Source organism: Lycorma delicatula, chromosome 1 (assembly GCF_047948215.1).
Source record: "Lycorma delicatula isolate Av1 chromosome 1, ASM4794821v1, whole genome shotgun sequence".
Lineage (NCBI taxonomy): Eukaryota > Metazoa > Arthropoda > Insecta > Hemiptera > Fulgoridae > Lycorma > Lycorma delicatula.
The window spans coordinates 34,737,684-34,759,317 of record NC_134455.1 but is presented as its reverse complement, the minus strand read 5'-3'; the positions used below and the strand labels follow the sequence as shown (position 1 = coordinate 34,759,317).

At 31.7% G+C, this 21,634-nt stretch overlaps 1 protein-coding gene across 2 annotated transcripts in view; it reads left to right on the top strand.

The window, feature by feature from the left end:
• The window catches only part of TBPH (TAR DNA-binding protein-43 homolog), a 113,424-nt gene that overhangs the window by 13,238 nt on the left and 78,552 nt on the right, over positions 1-21,634 (top strand). For both annotated transcript variants that reach the window (XM_075354011.1, XM_075354004.1), the window contains exon 3: positions 6,240-6,380. In XM_075354011.1, the coding sequence (XP_075210126.1) occupies positions 6,240-6,380 (141 nt within the window). The remainder of the gene's footprint in view (positions 1-6,239; positions 6,381-21,634) is intronic.

Sequence of the window (21,634 nt, the reverse complement as noted above, 5' to 3'; positions counted from 1 at the left end):
ATTATGGAATCTATTCTGGTGTGAATATACAAATCTGTGTTGGAAATGAGATTGCTTTTTAAACAGTAATTTAAAAAAATTAACAATCTTATGTATATTACATAACTTTACATAATCACTTAACTATTAATTCATTTAATTTTTTTTGTTACACTTAATATTCACTATATTTTTCTTAATATTTTTCAATATCCATGGTTTTTTTTAGTATGACCTACAATGACACTATGTGTTCTCACTTTACAACATTGTTTGAAAATTTTCTGAGTAATTTTCATGTTTTATTACCTAGTCTTAACAGCGTAGCAGTAGCCTTGGAAAACAATGTAGGGTTTATTTGTAATATCCTCAATGGTATTTTCATAATTGTATGTCATGGATATAAAAATGTTACTATATTATTTTTTAAATGAAATTTCAGTTTCTTTCAATATCTATAGCTTTGGATAATATTTTTATTATAATTTTTTATATTGTGTCATCATGTCATGATAATTTTCCCCATTAATTTGTTTCAATGCACTAACATTTTGTTTTCATTCATCTTTGTATAATTGTGATTTCTTATTAACAATAACAATTCATAAGTTTTAGATTTGTTCTTTTGTCATCATAGCAACTTAATCTTGTTTGACCATGTAAGCCTATTCATAGCATCTCGTAAAGTATACAGATATTTCGTGTTCGGCTTGATTTAACAACGTTTTAATTTGATAATCTTTTGTCGTATTTGACAGTCTTTAGATGTGTTTATTTTGATCTTTTTTTACCTTTTTTTTTTTTAATTCTTGCTTTACCAAATCCAATAATAAAAACTGTTGACAGTCTGTATCATTAAACATGTCATACAAGTCATCTTGTCTCACAATTGGCCAGATATCTTTGAACAACCAGTCCAGAAATCTTGGCAAAGGTAATTTATACACCGTATCAGTTTCCAGAATGGGAGCTCGTTAATAAGAACCGCATATAGATGCCAATTTTTGGGACATGAACATTGTTTTTACAGGTATAGATCAAGAACAGCTTCAAGTCTTGCCATTTAATTCTCTTAATTCTGTTTTATGTAGCTGTTTAAAGCATTGTTAGACCGCTTTGTAACCCAGAAATTTAGCTGTATTACACACACTTCAAACCAAAACTTCTTATCACTATTTTCTTTTGTGTATGATACATAACAGTGGTAATTGCTAGTGTCTGATGCAGTAAAAGTCTGTTTGGACAAATTCTTTTCTTTGTGGTAACTTATATAATATAAACAAGTTATTTTTTAAATTATGTTTTTTGTTTGGAAAATATTTAAAACTGTTTAGTTAATTAAATGAAATCATAACAGTTATGTGAAATTAAAACCTAACAATTTTTCTGGGGGGTCATATATTTTCAGATTTATATTTTGCTAAAATTTTGGGCAGTGTAATTAACTATTATTCTTTCAGGTTAAGGAATTTGAAAATTGCAGTTATACTGGAGAAATAACATGGTTGCTCCTCAATGTGTTGTGAACGCAAATGCTTATAAAAACTGATATGTTGAGATAGTAGGCAAATAAGGATATAAAATAAGTTAAAAATAGTCTGGTGGTATTTAGGTTATCTACAATGACATTGAAATTTGTGAATGATATTTAAACTGAGAAGGTGAACTTAGTATACTAAACTGACATTCTGTTAGCATTAATCAGTTCAGCAGCATGGCACGGCAAGCATCTTAATATGTAACAATATCTTTTGAATTTGTAGATTTGCAATGTTTTATACCTTTTGTAACAAATAAAAATATTGTCCTATTACTGTTATTTTATTACTACTACTATTTTTTTTTGTCTTCAGTCATTTAACTAGTTTGATGCAGCTCTCCAAGATTCCCTTTCTAGTGCTAGTTGTTTAATTTCGGTATACTCCCTACATCCTACATCCCTATCAGTTTGTTTTACATATTTCAAACGTTGCCTGCCTACACAATTTTTTCCTTCTATCTGTCCCTCCAATATTAAAGTGACTATTCCAGGATGCTTTAATATGTGGCCTATAAGTCTATCTCTTCTTTTAACTATATTTTTCAAATGCTTCTTTCTTCATCTATTTGCCGCAACACCTCTTCATTTGTCACTTTATCCACCCGTCTGATTTTTAACATTCTCCTATAGCACCACATTTCAAAAGCTTCTAATCTTTTCTTCTCAGGTATTCCGATCGTCCAAGTTTCACATCCATATAAAGCAACGCTCCAGACATATACTTTAAAAAATCTTTTCCTGACGTTTAAATTAATTTTTGATGTAAACAAATTATATTTCTGACTGAAGTCCTGTTTCGCCTGTGCTATTCGGCATTTTATATTGCTCCTGCTTCGTCCATATTTAGTAATTCTACTTCCCAAATAACAAAATTCTTCTACCTCCATAATCTTTTCTCCTCCTATTTTCACATTCAGCGGTCCAGCTTTGTTATTTCTACTACATTTCATTACTTTTGTTTTCTTCTTGTTTATTTTCATGCGATAGTTCTTGCGTAGGACTTCATCTATGCCGTTCATTTTCTTCTTTTTACTCTCGGCTAGAATTACTATATCATCAGCAAATCGTAGCATCTTTAACTTTTCACCTTGTACTGTTACTACAAAACTAAATTGTTCATTAACCTTTTCAGATCATGCAGCCTTGGAACTGGTTATGTACGGCGTCAGTTTTAAAACTCTGTTACAAAATCATTTTATATGGCATCTAAGTCGGTTATTTTTTTTTTATTCACAAAGGAATCAGTTTTATTACACAATTTGAACAACGTTTATATTACGTAAAATGTTTTATTTAGACGACAAAGAATATGGCCATTTTTTTCTCAGAAATGTGCGTGTGTGAGTGAGTGAGTGACTTGTGTATTATAATTGCTATGAGGATTACGGATTTATTTATAGATATAGCTTATCTTACTAGCTACATATCAATGTATTGAAACACATGATAAATTATGATATACGGCACACAAAAAAAAAGGAATATATGGTCATACATCACTTTTACTTGAAGTCTATAAATTGTCTATCTTTGTCTATCTTTTCTGACAAATGATATCGGTAAACATGTAACACATATCGATTCGTAATGAATAAGAGTATACAGTAAAAATGGTTTTTTGTCAATCTGAATAGCCTTTCGAGTGGTGGGAATTTTTATAAAACGTAGTTTTCTGAATCTACTTTCACTTATACTAACATATGTTACTAATCTGTGATTTATGACATGGGTTTTTCATCATATTTTGGCCAATTTTCAACCATTGCTTGAATTGATTTGCTTGAAAGTATTATTTTTAAAATCAGAAAACTGTTTCATAAACACAAAGCAAACAAAAATTTCGCTAATAAAAAACGTGGTAGAAATGCGCAAAAAAAATTCTGCAATTAAATTATTGTAGTTTTTGTACTGTTTCAATTTTTTTGTTGTTACAGGCATAAAAAATATCCAATCATAACAGTTTTTTTTTGTCAAAATCTGTTAAATCTCTTTAATATACTGTAATTATTTGACATTTTTTTCACAAGAGGGTAGCATAAGACTATGAAGGGAGTCAATTCGATACCAACATATTTTCGCGGAGCGCTAATCAACCGCGGATCATTGTGATAGGAAAAGGTTAAACAGATTTCATTATTAGTTATTAGGTAGTCATTAATTACCCTGATAGACAAAAAATAGTTTTTTTAATGCTTCTTTAAGTGTGATACCATTTCTTGAATAATGTTTTTGTGTACATTACAGATTTGTAGATATAATTTTTCTGTCACCATTAGTTGTAAATAAATTACTCTTTAAAATCAAATTTAGTTAAAATTGTAAAATTTATAATTTTGTATGGCCATACCTGTGTTAGAATGATTTTGCTGATGCTTTTCTTCCATAAATAGCCTCAGACATAACCCGAATTTATATCCTTCAGTAATCGGCTGGCTTGTTAGTATTCATTTTCTCTTTATAGTGGCTTTCCATCACTGAAATGTATTAGTGGAAACGTTCACCTTGTTTCTCGCTTATGCCTCCGAGGTTGTCTCGGAAAAAATCCAGATATGAGTAGAGGAAATGTATTTTCAATGACATATTACATCCCATAGCTCTATATGAAATAAGTTTATTAACAATATTGTGGTAATTGTTGGATTTTTGTTTGGCGAGAAAATTTTTGCAAATTTCATCAAATGAAGCCCATGCTGCATTTTCTACATTATTTAACATCGAGTTAAATACATCATTTTTGACTAACTCTCTTATTTGAGGACCAACAAATAGTCCTTTAATTTTTCCTTCACTTACATTTGGAAATTTCTACATCATGTACAAAAATCCGGGACTATCCTTCTTCATTGATTTTACAACATTTTTCCTTAGTCCAAGCTTGATATGATGAGGGGGTAAAAATATTTTTTTGGGTTCAACTAAGGACTCATGAATGATATTTTTCCCATTTGGAGTTAAGTTGTCTCCTTTCTTCTACTCTTTGGTTAACGTAATGTTTATCCCTAGCTCGGCTGTAACTTCTGCAAAAAAACATGTACTTAATATAGCCTAATGCATACCTAACAAAATAGCTATAACTTTCAAATCACCACATATGTTCCAGCTACGCTTTTTATAATTTATTTTTTCGAGAATGTCTTCATCATATTGTTTGTTTCTTTCAAATCAATACCATAAGCTATTGGAATCGAAGGGTATTTGTTATTGTTGTGTAGTAGAACCACTTTTAAACTATACTTGGACGAATCTATGAAAAGGCGCCAGTCCACAGATTTATGAACTTGTTCTAAGTGCAACATAAGCTCATCAATATTTGTGCAATAAACCAAATTATTTTCTTCAATAAAGCATTGAGAAAGTTCTTTTTTTTGGCTTTGAAAGCCTGAAACTTTTGTATTATTTTGAAGTAAATTCCAACCTTGCAGTGTTGATTCTAACAGTTCAGCTCTATTTTTTGATATATTTGAATCGCTAACAAAGTCATTTCATTCACCTTTTTATATAAGATGTGGCTTAGTGAAAGATAATTCAAAGTCATTGTTATCTTCATTACTGCCTGTTTCTTTTTTACGCACATTCACATGTGGCTCAGGAACTGAAATAATTTCACTGTGAGGTATATACCTGATTACAAATTTCAATGAAGGATATTTTACAGTATGTCTAGATTTTTTAGAAATTTCAGACACGCTTGTTAAAATTAACAGTCTGTTACATGATCTTCTGGTTCATGCCAAACCATAGGTACACCGTATGGCAAAGCCTTCTGTGTACCTTTCAGTCATTCTCTTAAATATACAAAACAATTAGTGCATACTATATGAGCAGCCCACATTTTATGCTACTCACCAGTTTTACAGTGAAAGTACAAATGATGTGCTTTTTTAATTGAAGGTGTAATGTTTTTTCTATTTGATTTTAAGGTCAACTTACCACATACACAATAAAAGGCATCCACATCATTTACATAATTTCAAGACATTATGATATTATAAACTTAAGACAGCAATATGAACAAAATTAATTCATTCCTAAATCCAGTACTTAATGCAAACAACACAGCTGTGTTTTCTGCTATATGTTTTGACCTGCACAGACATGATTAAATCTTGTCCATGATGGCTCGCTCTTCAGTATTAAATATGATGTCATAATATGCGACTATGATATGATTTAATTCTTTGTCTAGTATTGTTTATTTATAGCTTACAAATAATGTTAACAAAGTTAAACAATAAAAAATGAGATAACAAAATACAATATAGAAGCTTTAAAATGTTAACTATACGTTGAAAAATGAAAAAAATCTTTTAATTAAAATTTAAATCTTTAAAAAAAAATGGTGGATGTTATAAAGATTCTGAAGTCTTATTCGTTTTCAGCATCAAAAAACAGATTAAAATCATGTATCGCATGTTAGGAAATAAAAATGATGTTTATCAATGTTACTGTTACTTCTGAGCAAAAGGTGTCAAAGTTTTGTGATTGTAAAACGGTAACATGTTCACTTATTCCATTATTCGCTTAGTTTTATTAAAACAAATTTTTATGAATCTTTATAATGTATTTTTTTATTAATATCGTATTTTCATTTTTATGTTAAGCGTATGTTACAGCAGGATTGAATTATACAAATTTTTTTGACAAAGTAATTAACTTTATAATTATGTTTCTTATGAGAAAAAAATTATGGATATGGCTGAAAATTTTGTTTTTTAAACAGGTGAAGAAGGATCCAAAAACTGGACAGTCCAAGGGATTTGGTTTTATTCGTTTTGCAAATCATGAAACGCAGATCAGAGTTATGGCTCAAAGGCATATGATTGATGGACGGTGGTGTGATGTAAAAGTACCAAACTCAAAGGTATCTTTTGATAATTTTCTCAGTCATTTCTAGTTTTTTTTTATTTTTTACTCTCTTTGCTACCTGTGTGCTTGATTAATACTTCAGGTAATGGGTATGGCTTTGTTAAACAGTTAAAAAATAATTTTTTATCATAGTCTGGTGGCAGAAACTAATAAGTAACTTTCCGTAATATATTTGGAAGTCCTTATTTCTAATCTGTTATTTTTAACTCTTTATTTCTAGCTGTGTACTTGATTAATTCAGGAATTATGACATTGTTCAACTGATATTTCATTTTTTTATTGTTATATTATACTTATGCCATCCCTGACTTTCATCCATTTCTGTCCCAAGCTCTTCTTTGTCCCTATATACCGTTACCATCTTTGCTGCATTTATTAATTTCATCCTTCTTGCTTGCTTTTTCTGTTTACTGACATTTCCAATGCAGTTGTCAAAATCCACTTTCTCTTAACTATATGTCCTAACCATTTAGCTTTTATTTTTCTAACCTTTTCTTTCCTACACTACCTGCATAAATGCTCTAACTTCTTTAAACTGTTCATTACATCCTTATTCCTCGCTTTATCTGTCTTATTTTCTCAGTATTTCTTCATATCCACATCTCAAAAGCCTCAATCTAGTCCCTCTGTTCCACAACAGTTCCATAGTTAAATCGCAACAAGACATCTATAGGTAGTTTTTGGCTAATCTGTTTCTTAACTCTTAAGTCCAGACTGTTACTAAGTCCAGATTCATACCTCTTACCATCCTTAGCAGCCCAAACATACCTCTGGTTCCTTTCCCTGTCCTGAAGCTAAACTGTACTTCTCCTAAATTCTCTTTTATTAGTCTCATCTAGTTTAAGAAAGATTTTTAGCAGCATGGGCGATTGAACTTATTGTTCTGTGTTTATACATTTTCTGGTACCATTTTTCTTCGGAGTAGGTGTAATTACTGTTTTCAAAAAGCCTTTAGGCCATCTTCTGTTGGATATCCTATTACTCAGTTCAATCATTTCTTCCACTCCTTCAAGCATTTATAAAATTGTATGGGAATTTCTTCTTTTCCAATCTATTTTTTATTAATTTCTTTAATTATTTCTGTACTTTACATTTTAATATACATGGTCCTTCATCCTTTTCAGCTACTTCCCATTCCTTTTTCTAGTTTTGTTCCTCGGGTTTCTTTCATTATATATAGGTTCTTCGTGTATTTATCTCATGTAATTCCTTTCTATATCGTTCTTCTCTTTTCTAGATCTTCAGTATCCATTACATTCTTCTTCCAACTACCTTTCCCTAGCTTTTTGTGTTTCCTACTTAATTTATTGTTTAATTTGTGATACATTGCTTTTTCATTTCCTGCGTGTTGTCATTTCATTGCGATTTCAAGATCCTGCGTGTTGCGACAACTTATGAAACACAATCGTAATCCACGGTGTAAACTATCATGCCAGTAGGTGGATGGCTGTACATAGTGAGTCTCGAATGATGTCCTCTGAGCACCTGGGCAAACCCAGTTATATTAACTCTAGCTCCAGTATGCGTACGCTCTGCTGGAATGGTCTGTTATATCGCCAGTACTTGTGGGAGTCATATGGCAGTTCCTAATAAAACCCTTTGGTCAAATTGGAGGTTTGAAATGATTTGACTGATGATGTCCAAAGATGAGTTGAACGCAAAAGAGACAGAGCTTAAGGTATCTAAAGATTTCTTATTGTAAAATGCAAGGAAGAAGATAAATCTTTGTCTAAGGTTTTCCCCTTTTTAATAAATAAATGCATAGTAACAGCTTGTGACTATGATAGTAACAGCTTGTGATAAAAAGCCTAGGTGTTACCTCCTGTTGATTGAGGTGAAAAATTATGAACGAGCTGTAAACTTGTAGCCCTTAGGTATGTAGGGATATAGGAAGTGATAGTGGAGTTGCATAACACTAAATTCCAGCAAGGGAGTGATCTTTTGCTGTGATTTGGATGATATTGAACTGTCAGAGGTAACAGTTATGCTATTACATTGTTGAGTGTAGGTAAGAAGAAAGATATTTTTGGTGGAAAGGCCAAGTGTGGTTCACCGGAAACCTCTTCAGTCACTAATTTTGACTGTACCAACAATGCAACAACCTTCTAAAGTCCCAATGAAGGAACTACAAAAAAATCGTCACCTGATGTAGTGACAACAGCATCCCAGGTTTCCAAGTCGCCGCCATAATCTTGAGTCTCTTCAAGAATATAGAGGCCAATCAAGTGTCTGAAGAAGCATAGCACTTCTTAAAAATTATTAACAGCAAAAAGAAAACCCAGATAGCCTTTGACAAGTAATCTGCATGTAGTTATTATATATATCAGGAAAGGAGTATTTATGGCTATAAATATTATCCATTGGAATGTTTGCAGTCTCCATTCTCGCTGTGAGAATGTTGAAATCCTTATAAAGGAAGAAAATCCTTGAGTATTGTGTCTGCAGGAGACTCACCTCTGTCCCTAGGATGATCCCTTTGGTGAATTTTTTTGTGAACTATCAAATTCGTGGCAGAGGATGAGAAGGTATGCTGTTTTCCCGGAGGAAAAAATGTGTGAACACATTTGAGTGAGAGAGAGAATGATGGGGAAAGGGATAGAGACTGGGTATAAACATCCTTGCAGTCTTTAGTGCTATTCAAAATTAATATCTGCAATTTATGTCTTCCTCCAAATTCTGATATCAGTTAGGATGATCTATCCAGTTTGTTTTCCCTTTACCCTGCTTAATATTTGGTAATTTCAATGACTACCACCATTCATGAAGTTCAGAATCACGTTCTTCATGAGGAAATATAGTTGATTGATTAGGTAGAACTTGGATCTTTGCTTATTGAAGGATGGATTGTACATGTTTTTATCATCTTCATTAGGTACATTGTACATCAGTCTGCAATGTTCAACATTGCTATTTCCATATCTTAACTGGTGTGTTTTCAAAAACATTTTTGGAAGTGGTCACAGACAGGTTGTTATCTTTGTCGGTAATGTGATTTGCCTCAATCAGCTACCCAGATGAGTGGTTGGGAAGGCAGACTTGAAAGGGTATAAAGATTCTTTTAGCCAATACAATAAAGGTGATGACGTGATCCACATACTTACCAAATTCTCAATTGTGCGAGTGAGTTATCTAGCTCTTTTAACATCTGGAAGGCCAAGGTGGCCTGCTGTCCCTTGGTGGGTTGTAGACTACGGGCGTGCGCTAAGAGATTGTTGTAGGGCTTTATGTAATTTCAATCGAAGACTGCCAACTGAATTGATCTGCGCCTTATGCAATACCAGGGTTATTCGCCATGAAGTGTTTCAGTGTCCTAAACTAAAATCTTGGCTGAATTACGTCGAATCCATTTGTTGTAGAACACTATCATCTGTTGTATGGAGAAAGGATCGAACCATATGAGGATCGGTGCATTCACCGTGGCCGATTGGACTGCAAAACAGCAGATTTATAGTTACCATGACATTTAATGTGGTGAACGCATTTGGAATGTTGTTCATGGTGGTTTTTCTTGCATCATTGTGTTGTCCTGAGTTTGTGATATATAAATTCAAGGTTGAAAATATCCTATTGGTGATAGGAGACTCGCAAAATGAATTAAACATACTTTTAATGAGCTAAGTTATGCCTTGAATAATTTTCTCGTGACACTTCCCCTGAAAATGACAATGTAAGGCTTATTATGTTATCACAGCTTCCAAATAGTGTCCTACAACATCTTTTGTGTATCTATAATAGAATATTCTCTGACCAGGTATTTATAGATTATTGGTCAGAGGCACTGGTGATCATTCCCAAATTGAAATCTGGTAAAGATAAATCATACCCCATAAGTTATCGACCTATCTCCTTGACCAGTACCCTGTGCAAGATGATGGAATGAATGGTGTGAACCATTATCTAGTGTGATATCTTGAAAGAAATGCCCTAATTGCCCCTGAACAATGCGGTTTCCGCCAGGGTAGATCATTTATTGATCACGCAAGTTGCCCTGAAGCTGTGATACAAAGTGCCTTTTTATTCTACCAACGTTTGGTTGCTGTATTTTTTGATTTGCAAAATGTGTATGACACTGTATGGAGGAGTAGATACTGTATACACTGTGAATGGGATGTACAATGTAATCTTATATTTGTGAGGGGTTTCTCAGAAGTCAGTTCTTCCGAGTTTGAGTTGGAATGATGGTATCAAAGTTTCACATTAGAAAATGGCTTACCCAAGGGAAGTGTCTTCAATAATACTTCGTTTGCTGTAGCCATAAATAGTATAACAATCCATGCAAAAACCAGTTACATGTTCTTTATTTGTAGATGATTTTTCTATTTATATAACATGTAGAACATTAGTTAAAGGTGACAGGCTGTTTCAAAACATAGTAACTTGCTTAGAATTGTAGTATGAATCTAAGTGCATTTGGTTTTCCCAGTTGAGGTTACATGTTGCTCTTAACTTTATTTACATGGTAAACCAGGTGAGTCATGCACGCAGGTTAGATTTCTAGGAATGTGGTTAGAAATAACTAACATGGATAACACACATTTGAAGGAGCTGAATGTAAAATGTCAAAAAATGTAAGACATGTTGAGGGTTTTACCTAATAACTGTTAGGAGTCGATTGCATATTACTCTTCTACCGAGTTATTGTCTGTTCCTGCTTAGACTACTGTTGCATAGCTTATTTGTTGGCATGGGCCACCACTCTTAAGCTCATTCACATTCATTGGCATGGGCCACTGCTTGCAGTCCATGATTCATTTATTCATCTTTCCAGGTAGATAGGGTATGTAAGTCTGCTGGTTGACAGTGATGAGCCATCTCTTTGGAATAAACAGAAGCATTATATGATCTTATTTGGCTTGGTTTAATGCACAACCAACTCATTCAACCTTTGATGCAGTATCCTCCAACCAGCATGTTAATCACTACCACGAACAGCTGAGATTACAGTTCTGCTATGCATTAGAGCTCAGTGCCTTTTCTCAACTATAAATATACAGTTACCTCGAGTCCTTTCTATTGTTCCTTTTGTGTTACCCTCCTTGGCAGCCTCCTTTCATTAATTACTGCTTTGATCTTTGGGAGTATTATAAAAAGAACACAAATGCAAGTATCTTACAGAACGAATTTTATAATATTTAAATAGCATGAATCCTAATGTTACAGTTTATATAAACAGCTCTAGAAATGTTAATTCTATTGGTTGTGGTTTCATGGTTGGCGACAGAACATACATGTTTGGGCTTCCCAACATCACCAGGTTTTCGTTGCAGAACTGTATGCCATTAATAAGGCCTTACATATAATTAGCCCATAATTTTGACAAGTTCTTGTTTGCGCAGATTCCATGGGTGCCTTATAGGTGATTAATGACTTTTGCTCCAGACATCCTGTTGTGTGGGAGATTGTGTCATTGCAAATTAATCACCGTAATAGAACGAGCTTTTGCTAGATCCTAAGCCATATTGGGATTTTAGGCAAAGAGCGCACTGATGGTGCGGCAAAGGAGGCTTGTTTTCAGCCTACTTTCACCAATCTGCGTAGTTTCAAATGATCTTGTCTGTTTTCTAAATAGGATGGTGCATGATGAGTGGCAAAGTGAGTGTCGTGCTAATATTAGCAATAAACTTCATCCAATTAAGAACACTTGTCACCATGGAGCTCCTCATGCAGAATAACCGTCAAGAGGAGGTTATCTGCCATTTGCAAACAGGGCACAGTAGGCTTACTCATGGGTATCTGAGGTTGCAAACAGATGCACTCATTTGTGCATGCTGCGATGACTGCAAACTAACAATGCACCATATCCTTGTGGATTGTATCTATTTGTGGCATTGTATCATAAATTTAACCTAGGGACTAACATGCAAAATATTCTAGGGAATAATGTTTTTTGGCTGTCCATTATTATTTAAGTGTTTGAGTTACTGTAATGTGTTTCAGCTATTCATACCATTTGCCGTAAAGTAGGTGGTAGTTTTATAATTTTGAGATATATACTGTGGCTTATTACAATAAATATATCATGTGCGGGTGATGATAATGTCATAAAACTCAAAAAAGCTTTGGAAAACTTATGCCAAAGCTATTTCACCAATAATTTGAAAACTGTCCTTTTTGAGACTCCTGTGGTACATGCAACATGTTCTACATCTACAACTTTTTTGGGAGTCCAACACTAAAAACATTGTGTATAATTTCTTTCCGTTGGCGGTGAATGTCTTTTCCACTTAATTAGACGTAATATGCAAAATAATAAAATCAGTTCACTACCATAAGAATAGAGCCAACAAACATTTACTAATTATATGCGAATAAATTACTTACTTCAACTACTTTCAAGAATTGAACGCTATAATCGGACTATAACATTACTCTTTGGACACACACAATTAACAGGACAAGTTTTAATACATGCTAAGTTAGACTGTCCAACCATATTAGAAAAATTCATTAAATAAGAAAAACAAAAAAAGTGAGAATTTATAAAGAGTAACCAAAAAAGTGAAAGTTATTTAGAGAGATTTAAATTTTAAAGAGAAACTTGAGTTTTAACATAACTGCCTGCCAAAAATCATATGATTTATGTTATTGTTTGTAATAATTTAATTTATAACATAAAATGCAATTATAATATATTAATTATAAAATAAATTATATAATTAATTATAATTATATTATTATAATATAAAATGCAAACTGCAAATACAGGATAAATTAGAATGGAATTATTTATAAAAACAAGTTTGAATGAATCAGGAACAGTTAGTATAAGTAGAGATTAATGTTTCATTTGAATGTTTAGAATGACATATCAAGGATCATTCAGTTATTATTTACACAAACCTGAATAAAGAAATTTTTCTTATGTATGATTCATTGCCTAGGCTAGCGTATAGTTGTTGCCACTCCCAGAACAAAGGGCGAAGAGCATAGCTTAAACAGTAGACATCAATATTGTTTGTGCTTGTTTGGCTATTATATACAGTTATAAAACTATAAATAAATAAACTTTTACCTAAACACTATTAGTAACAGCTGATTAGTCTGCATAATAATTCATAACATATCTATTTCAGTATCTAGTAAAGAAATAAATTATTAATTAATTAATACATAAACTCAGGATTAAATAAGTAACTAATAAATAAGATGTGAATTTGTTTATTGATTGGAATGAACAAGTCTTAACTGTATACTTACTCTCTAATTGAATAGTATTATAAGCCCGTGCTTGTTAGGTAGCAAGTTATACAGCTATTCTATTCATCAGATCTGTGCCTATTCGGCTTGGACAAGCTATACTAAGTTATATACTTATATTTTAATAAATATATATATGCATACTTTTAACTGATATGGTATTTTCTAATAGTGTGCTTTGTCAGCAGGGAATACCCACATGTATCTCCTTTCATAGCTTTTGAATCAAGATTTTGGCTATAAATAGTTTTGTTCTCTGCATTCTACTAATCTTTCCATTCTTACTCATAAGCCAGATTTTCCTACTACACTGCTTCAGCTTCACCGCCACAGCATTCCAGTTTCCCTTCATTACTGTACAGCAGTCCTATTATTTTATTATCTCTTCAATGCTCGTAGATCTCTTCAATATCTTCTTCATAATTTGATGTTTGCATTTATATTTGTACTATAATTGTGCTTTATAAATCTATAAATGTGATAACATTTCAATCCTTAACAATACTAATCAATCATTTATTTAAATATACTTTCTACACCTGTTCTGATCTTTCATTCCTCATAATTGTTGCCACTCCATTTTTCCCTTTCTTTCCTTAGAATCGAATATGGTAACTCTACAATATTCTTTTCACTAGTTCTTCGTACCTTACTTGACGTAGTTCTAATATATCCATTTTTATTTATCTTCATTTCTTTTTTCCTTCTTGAGATTCTCTAACTTTCCACTCAGAAACAGTCTTGACATTCCAAGTTCTTACACACTATTGGTCCTTTAATTTTATTTTATTGCTTCTCCTGGAGAAGCCATTTTAATTCTGGAACATTCAACAGGAGAAAGCAGTACCTCAGCATAATGCAAGGAATTATCCACTAGGATCTTCAGTACAGTGATTTTCATTGCCTTCCGTATTCTAATATTGACTTCCTGAAAAAGTTTCTTTGCTTTTGGGACAGTTGTCCACCTGCAGAGAATAGAGGCCATTGTACTCATTATCCACCCTCTGAGACATTGGCACTTGTAATGACTTATATGGTGAGCAGCTTGGTCCCTTCATTTGTTAGCTGGTGAATGTACTAGCAGTAATACGTACAATTGTTTGTCCCCTCTTTACCATAAATACTATCAGGATTTTCTCTTCACTGAATCTTGGACCTTAAAATTTTCCTAAAAATACTTTTAGAGTATTTTTAGAGATAATTTTAGTACTTTTAGAGATAATTTTTGGACTAAAATAAAGTTACCTGTTTTGGAGACTAATTTTTTTTCGTATTGTTTGGTTGTTCAGTAACCAAATTTAAGGTATAATTTTCAGCTTATTCTGAAAAATTTGAAGTGCTTGGATGAGTTTTTAAATAAAATATATTTTGCCATTGTGATATATAGTATAAATAATTTGGGAAACAAACAACAAATATGTAATTTCTGAACCTGTAAATTTACTAATGTAGAAGTTCTTTTTTAAAATAAATTCTATTTTTCGTAGTTATTTTGTGCGTTAAAATAAGTATAAGATGTGTGTCTTTCTGATTCATGTTATACACAAAATTTTAAAATAAAAATTAATTTACCTAATCAATTACATACCTTGTCAGCAAGGATTTTATACATAAACTGTTTTTTACTCTACATAATGCAATGGATACATAATGTTGCATGCGTGGTGCCAGTCACTTTCTGTTAGATCTGTTATCCTAATCTAATATGTAAATGATTTCTGAAGTCATTTGTGAATTGACTGAACATTTAATTGTCACTGCTTTCTTACAGGATTGTATTTATTGCAATTGGTAGATAATGTGTGTTGCTGATTGATATACTATTAGTATAGTTGATTAAATGGAGATTGTTAAAACATAGTCTTTAGTTTCTCATGAAATTAAAATATTGAAGTGAATAATTTCCTATTTACTGAACAATAAACAGTAGTGAAGTAAATATTAGTAAAAATCAGCAATTATTTGAAGTGAATAATTCACTCATCTGAGATTGGTTAAAATATAAGAATTTCTCTTCCCATCGTTTCTGCAAAATGATAGTTTCTGTTACCATGCTTGTTGAACGTGTGTGTATGTGTGTGTGTGTGTGTGTGTGTGTATATATATATATGTTATATATATGTTTAATTTTAGATATTGTTCCCTTTGAATAAGAGGTTCAAGGTATGTAGAATTTGTCAAATGGTCAAGGTCAAGCTTTGTGAAAGTTATGTAAAAATTCTGATACATATTCATAAAAGCAGCACAATTTACTAATGTACAACAGTTAATGTGAAGGTTTTTCAAATCTATCTTAAAATTCTATTTTAGTTAAGTAGATAATTTTTATTCACTTTTAAATAACTTAATTGATACAATAGTTAGTATGTAAACAAATTATACTTCTGACTAAAGGCTTGTTTTGCCTGTACTAGTCAGCATTTTATATCACTCCCGCTTCGTCAGTCTTTAGTAATTCTACTTCCCAAATAACAAAATTCTTCTACCTCTGTATTTTTCTATTCCTATTTTTATATTCAGTGGTCCATCTACATTATTTCTATTATATTTCATTACTTTCATTTTGTTCTTGTTTATTTTCATGCATTAGTTGTTGCGTAGTACTTCGTTCATGCCATTCATTGTTTCTTTTGTTTCTTCTAAATCTTTTTTAGAATTACTATATCATTAACAAATCATAGCATCTTATCTTTTCACTTTGCACTGTTATTCCAGATCTAAATTGTTCTTTAACATCATTAACTACTAATTCTATGTAAAGATTATATTGTAACAAGGATAGGGAACGTCCTTGAAGACTCCATTTTTTATTACAGCTTCTTTCTTATGTTCTTTGATTATTGCAGTTTGGTTCCTGTAAATGTTACCAATTGTTCTTCTATCTCTATACTTGAATCCTAAATTTTTAAAAATTCTGAACATTTTATTCGAGTCTGTTATCAAATGCCTTAGTCTATAAATGCCGAGTATGTTAGTTTGTTTTTCTTTAGTCTTCCTTCTACTATTAATTTGAGTGTTTGAATTGCTTTGAATTGTTTGTTTACTTTTCCTGAAACAAAATAATTGTTTTTTTTAATACTTTTTCAATTCTCCTGCATGTACTTCTAGTTATGATTTTTGATGCATGAGTAGTTAAGCTAATTGTTCTGTATTCTTCACATTTATCTGCTCCTGCTTTCTTTGGTATCATGACAGTAACACTCTTTAAGTCTTGACGGAACTTCCCCTTTTTTTGTAAATGTTATATACCAGTTTGTGTAATCTATCTATCGCTTCCCCTCACCTGCACTGCGCAGTAATTCTGCAGGTGTCCCAGGAGCCTTTCTGCCATTCAAATCTTTTATTGCTCTCTTAAATTCAGATCTCAGTTTTGTATCTCCCTTTTCATCCTCTTCGACTTCCTCTTCTTCCTCTATAACACCAGTTTCTAATTCATTTCCTCCTATTACTCTTTAACACTCGTCGATCTTTTTTTAACACATTATTAGAATTTAATTTATGTACCACAAAATTCTCCTTAACTTTCCTTTATGCTCCGTCTATTTTACCAATGATCATTTTGAACACTTTTTAATCCACTCTTTCGCCAATTTGCTAGTATTTCTTAATTGTTGATAGTTCCTTTTACTTTCTTCATCACTAGCCTTTTTGTATTTTCTTTGTTCATCCATCAGGTGCAATCTGAAATCAGAGGTTTTCTACCAGTTCTCTAGTAGTTGCGCCTAAGTTCGCTTCTGCTGATTAAAGAATTTCCTTTTTAACATGCTCTCATTCTTCTTCTACATTTTCTACCTTATCATTTTTACTCAGATCTTTTGTGATATCTTCCTAAAAAATCTTTACCTTCTCTTCCTCAAGCTTCTCTAAATTCCACAGATTCTTCTGACGCCTTCTCTTTAGGTTTTTAAACCCCAATCAACCTTCCAATATTACTAAATTATGGTCGCTATCAATGTCTGATTCTGAGTAAGCTTTGCAGTCAATGAGTTGATTTCTAAATATTTGCTTAACCGTGGTATAATCTATCTGGTAACTGGCAGTATCACCTGACTCTTTCCATGAGTATATTATACTATTATGATTTTTAAACTGGGTGTTGCCAATTGCTAAATTAAGTTTGTCCTTTCTTTCATTACTTTTGCCCAACCCATATTCACCTGCAATATTTCCTTCTTTGCCTTTTCCAGTTCTTACATTCCAATCTCCAACTATTATTAAATTTTTATCCCCTTTTATGCGTTTAATTGCTTTGTCAGTTTCTTTGTGTACGTACACAACTACATCATCATCATCATGGGCATTTGTAAGCATATAGATGTTAACAATTGTTATTGACTTAGGTTTTGATGTTATCCTTATTACAATGATTCTGTCGTTATGCATTTTCAAATATCTACTCTGTTCCTTATCTTCTTGTTCATTAAGAAACTTACTTCTGCTTACCCGTTATTTGAAGCTGTGTTTCTAAAATCAGCTGACCAAAAGTCATTTTCCTCTTCTCACTGAAACTCGTTAATTCTTTACATTTAACCTATCCATTTCCCTCTTTAAAGTTTTTAACCTAGTAACTTTTTTAGATTTCTAACTTTCCACACTCTGACTTGCAGAATGTTATTTTTTAATTTTCTGGTGACCCTTCCTTAGTAGTCCCCACCTGGAGATCCGAACGGGAGACTAGTTTACTTCTGGAATATTTTACCAAGGAATGCGCCTCCATCTTTGCAATATGAAAAAGCAGAGAACTACATTTTCTTGGGGAAAAAAACAGTTGTAGTTTTCCATTGCTTTCAGCTAGTTGGACAGTACTCAGAAGATTGTGATGTTGATATGGCCGTTTAAGTCCTCCTGACTTACGCCCTTAATCACTACTGAAAGAGCTGCTGCCCTCTTTCAGGAATCGTTCCGTAGTCTGGCTCTCAACAGATACATCTCCGATATGGTTTGCCCCTTCAGCCCAGCTATTCTGTATCACTGAGCACTCAAGCCCCCTCACCATTGACAAGATCTCATGATTCATAGTGGAAGTTCACAGGTAACTGTGTGTTACTGCTGCAGTTATGGAATGATTCATGCTGCTGTCCACCCACATGAAGCTTTTTGTTTTACCATTCCATTAATCTCTATTTAAAGTAATTTAAAGATATTTGAATTTTATTTATTGTTATATTATCTAATTTGTTTATTTTTAATATTAAAAAAGTATTGCAAAAAACCTGCAAAAACAACAACATTTTTTTATATCCAGATCATATTTTAACTCGTACTAAAGGAAATAGGTTTAAAAAAAACATTTGAAATTCAAGTCCACAATATCTCTGCTTTGGAAATACATCTTTTTGGGGGAATAAAGATTTACCCAATTTTTTGGTATACGCTTTGTATAAGATTACTTCCTGATAAAATCAAAGACTGAGTTACATCCTGACTTTTTTTTATAAGCGCCTAATTTGGTAATTTATGTAAAGTCTGTTGTATTCAAATTGAAGTAACCTAAAGGACGTGTTAGAAAAAAAAATTTTTACAAAATCATCTTAGTATAGTAAAAGTTCATAAAAATTTTTTCTAAAAATTTCATCATAATTATATTGTATTATCAATATTTGGTAATTAAAATTTATAAAAACAATTTACATTTAAAAGATAAACTTACTATAAAAATACAATCTTATGATGTTGGCCAAAATGTTATTATTTTTTACATTAAAACTGCAAATTAACATGAAATGTCTTAAAAGTTGTTTTTCATATTTTAAAAATATAAAAAATTCTCTTATCATTAAATGAGTTAATGAAAAATAAAGTTTTCATATTAGCAATTTGTAAAATAATATATTTTGAAACTCTTAGTAATATATAAATTTCTAAAATTAATAACCATATCAGTATGCTTGGCAGGAATAAATTAAAATGTTGAAAATAAATACTTTACTTAGATATCAACAATTCAGTGTTTAAATAATTTTCTGAAATTTGATTTTTAAGTCTGATCCTGCAGAGATTCAAACAGCATCATGTTACTTGAAGATCATATCTGAATATGAACCTCCCAATCTTGAATTCCCTTCCTTCTCTTGCCTCACAACACACTAATCTGATGTTCTCTGAGTGAATAGTTACGATGTGCTATAATTGAGTGAGTGTTCTTGGGATTGTTTGTTAACTTTCTTATAAACCTTATCATCAGCCTTTTGATAAGAAAGTGGTTTAAGTAAATGAATTGAACAACTGTTCACAACAATTAATCAGGATCTCTAAAAAAGGTTGAAACTATTGGATCAGTGTAAGGAATATATATCACAAAATACAATCATATTTAAAAAAAAAAATTATTGAGCAATTAAAGATTCATAAAAATCTATTATTATATTCATTTTAAATGAACTACTTGTCAAGTGAAGTTGAAAATGGTAAGTGGTCCTCATTGACCATATAAATGAATTTAAAAATGTTTCTGTTAACTTAATTTTGGGTAAAGCAATTGCACCTGCACGTAATAAAAGTGAAATATTAAAAACAAATTAAAAATTGGCATGTGGGCACTGTAAAATTTAAGCTTAAGGAGTGCATACAAACATTATTTTTAACATAAAAAAAAATTTGTTTTGAACTCTTAAAATATGAGAGAATAATATTCAAAATTTGATAGAAATCAAAAATGGTCATTCAACTATTTAATTTTAGATGGGTGATTGATTTGGAATGACCTGAACCAAGGAAATGGTTCAAGAAGTTAATTTAGCTGCTTGTGAATATTTGCTTTTATATGCAGCTTCTAAAATATGAAAGTTAAATTAGACATCACCTCATTCAGAGTTAAACAAGAAAACAGGAAACATTTATTACAATAAAATTAAAATTATAATCCTTTTTGAACTGTACAAAATGAAAAAAATTAAATCACTTAAAGAATATTATCTGTTGAATGTGAAAAAAAATTGAATTCTGTTGGAAACGTGTGTGATTGCTAGCAAAGAAGAGATCAAAATCATTGTTGTTGCCTAACTCTTGATCTAAAAAGAAAATCTGTTAAGTGTTTAAGAGAATACTTAGTAAAATTAACTAGGGAAGCGATGAAAACACAAAACATATTTCCAGACCTAGTAAATGATCAAACTGAATCATCAGCTTTAAATTACCTACGTGATTTTATCATAATGTCAATTAAAAAAGTAGATTATGCCCTTGTAAAAAAGTCTGCTTATCAGTGTTTGGAAAAGTACAGATAAAAGAGACTTATTATGTTCATTTTAAATGGACTATTTGTCAACTTATAACAGAAACAACGTGACAATAAGGTTGGTAGGTCAGCTTTCTGTGCTAAGACCTAATTGGTGTATGCATTCTGATACAATTAGAACTCAGTGTATCTGTTTGCAAAACTGATCAGAAAGTGAAATTAATGATTGAGGGATAAAAGCTTAATGCTGATTATTAAGAATTTACTAGATATATTTGTTTGTGACTGAAAGTAATAAATATATGTTTGATAAATGTCGGTCCTGCTTGGGAAAAGACTTCCTACCTAAAATTTTACACATTGAAAGTGATATCCAGAAGAAATAACTTTCAAACAATGGGTTACCACTGACCAACTCATAGAGAGTTTGTACTGTGATGAATTTTTTCAGGATTTGGTTGAAAAAATTTTAATTTCATCGTCATCGTAAAATTCAGTGTTTCTTTCAAAATGTATGAAAGAAATTTAACAAAGGATGTCTATCATCTTGGCCAATTTTTCAGACAAGTTTTCATTTGAAGCCCTAAGAGTAATTTGAAGTTACCACTTTATAAATCCACAAGCCACCTTACATTCTTGTGTACTTTGTACAGGAAATATATAACCATAACCAGTCTGTTGTAGAAGTCTCTGTTATAAGTGATGGTGTAGATCACAATATTCTTGCTACTGTACATACTTCTAAAAAACATCTGGTGTAAGATGAAAAAAGTGGCTCCTTGATGAAAGAAGTCATCTCAGTGATGTGCAAGTATCTAGCATAAGAATGGGCTAAAAATAAAAAGTATAATCGTAACCATAACCACAACCACAAT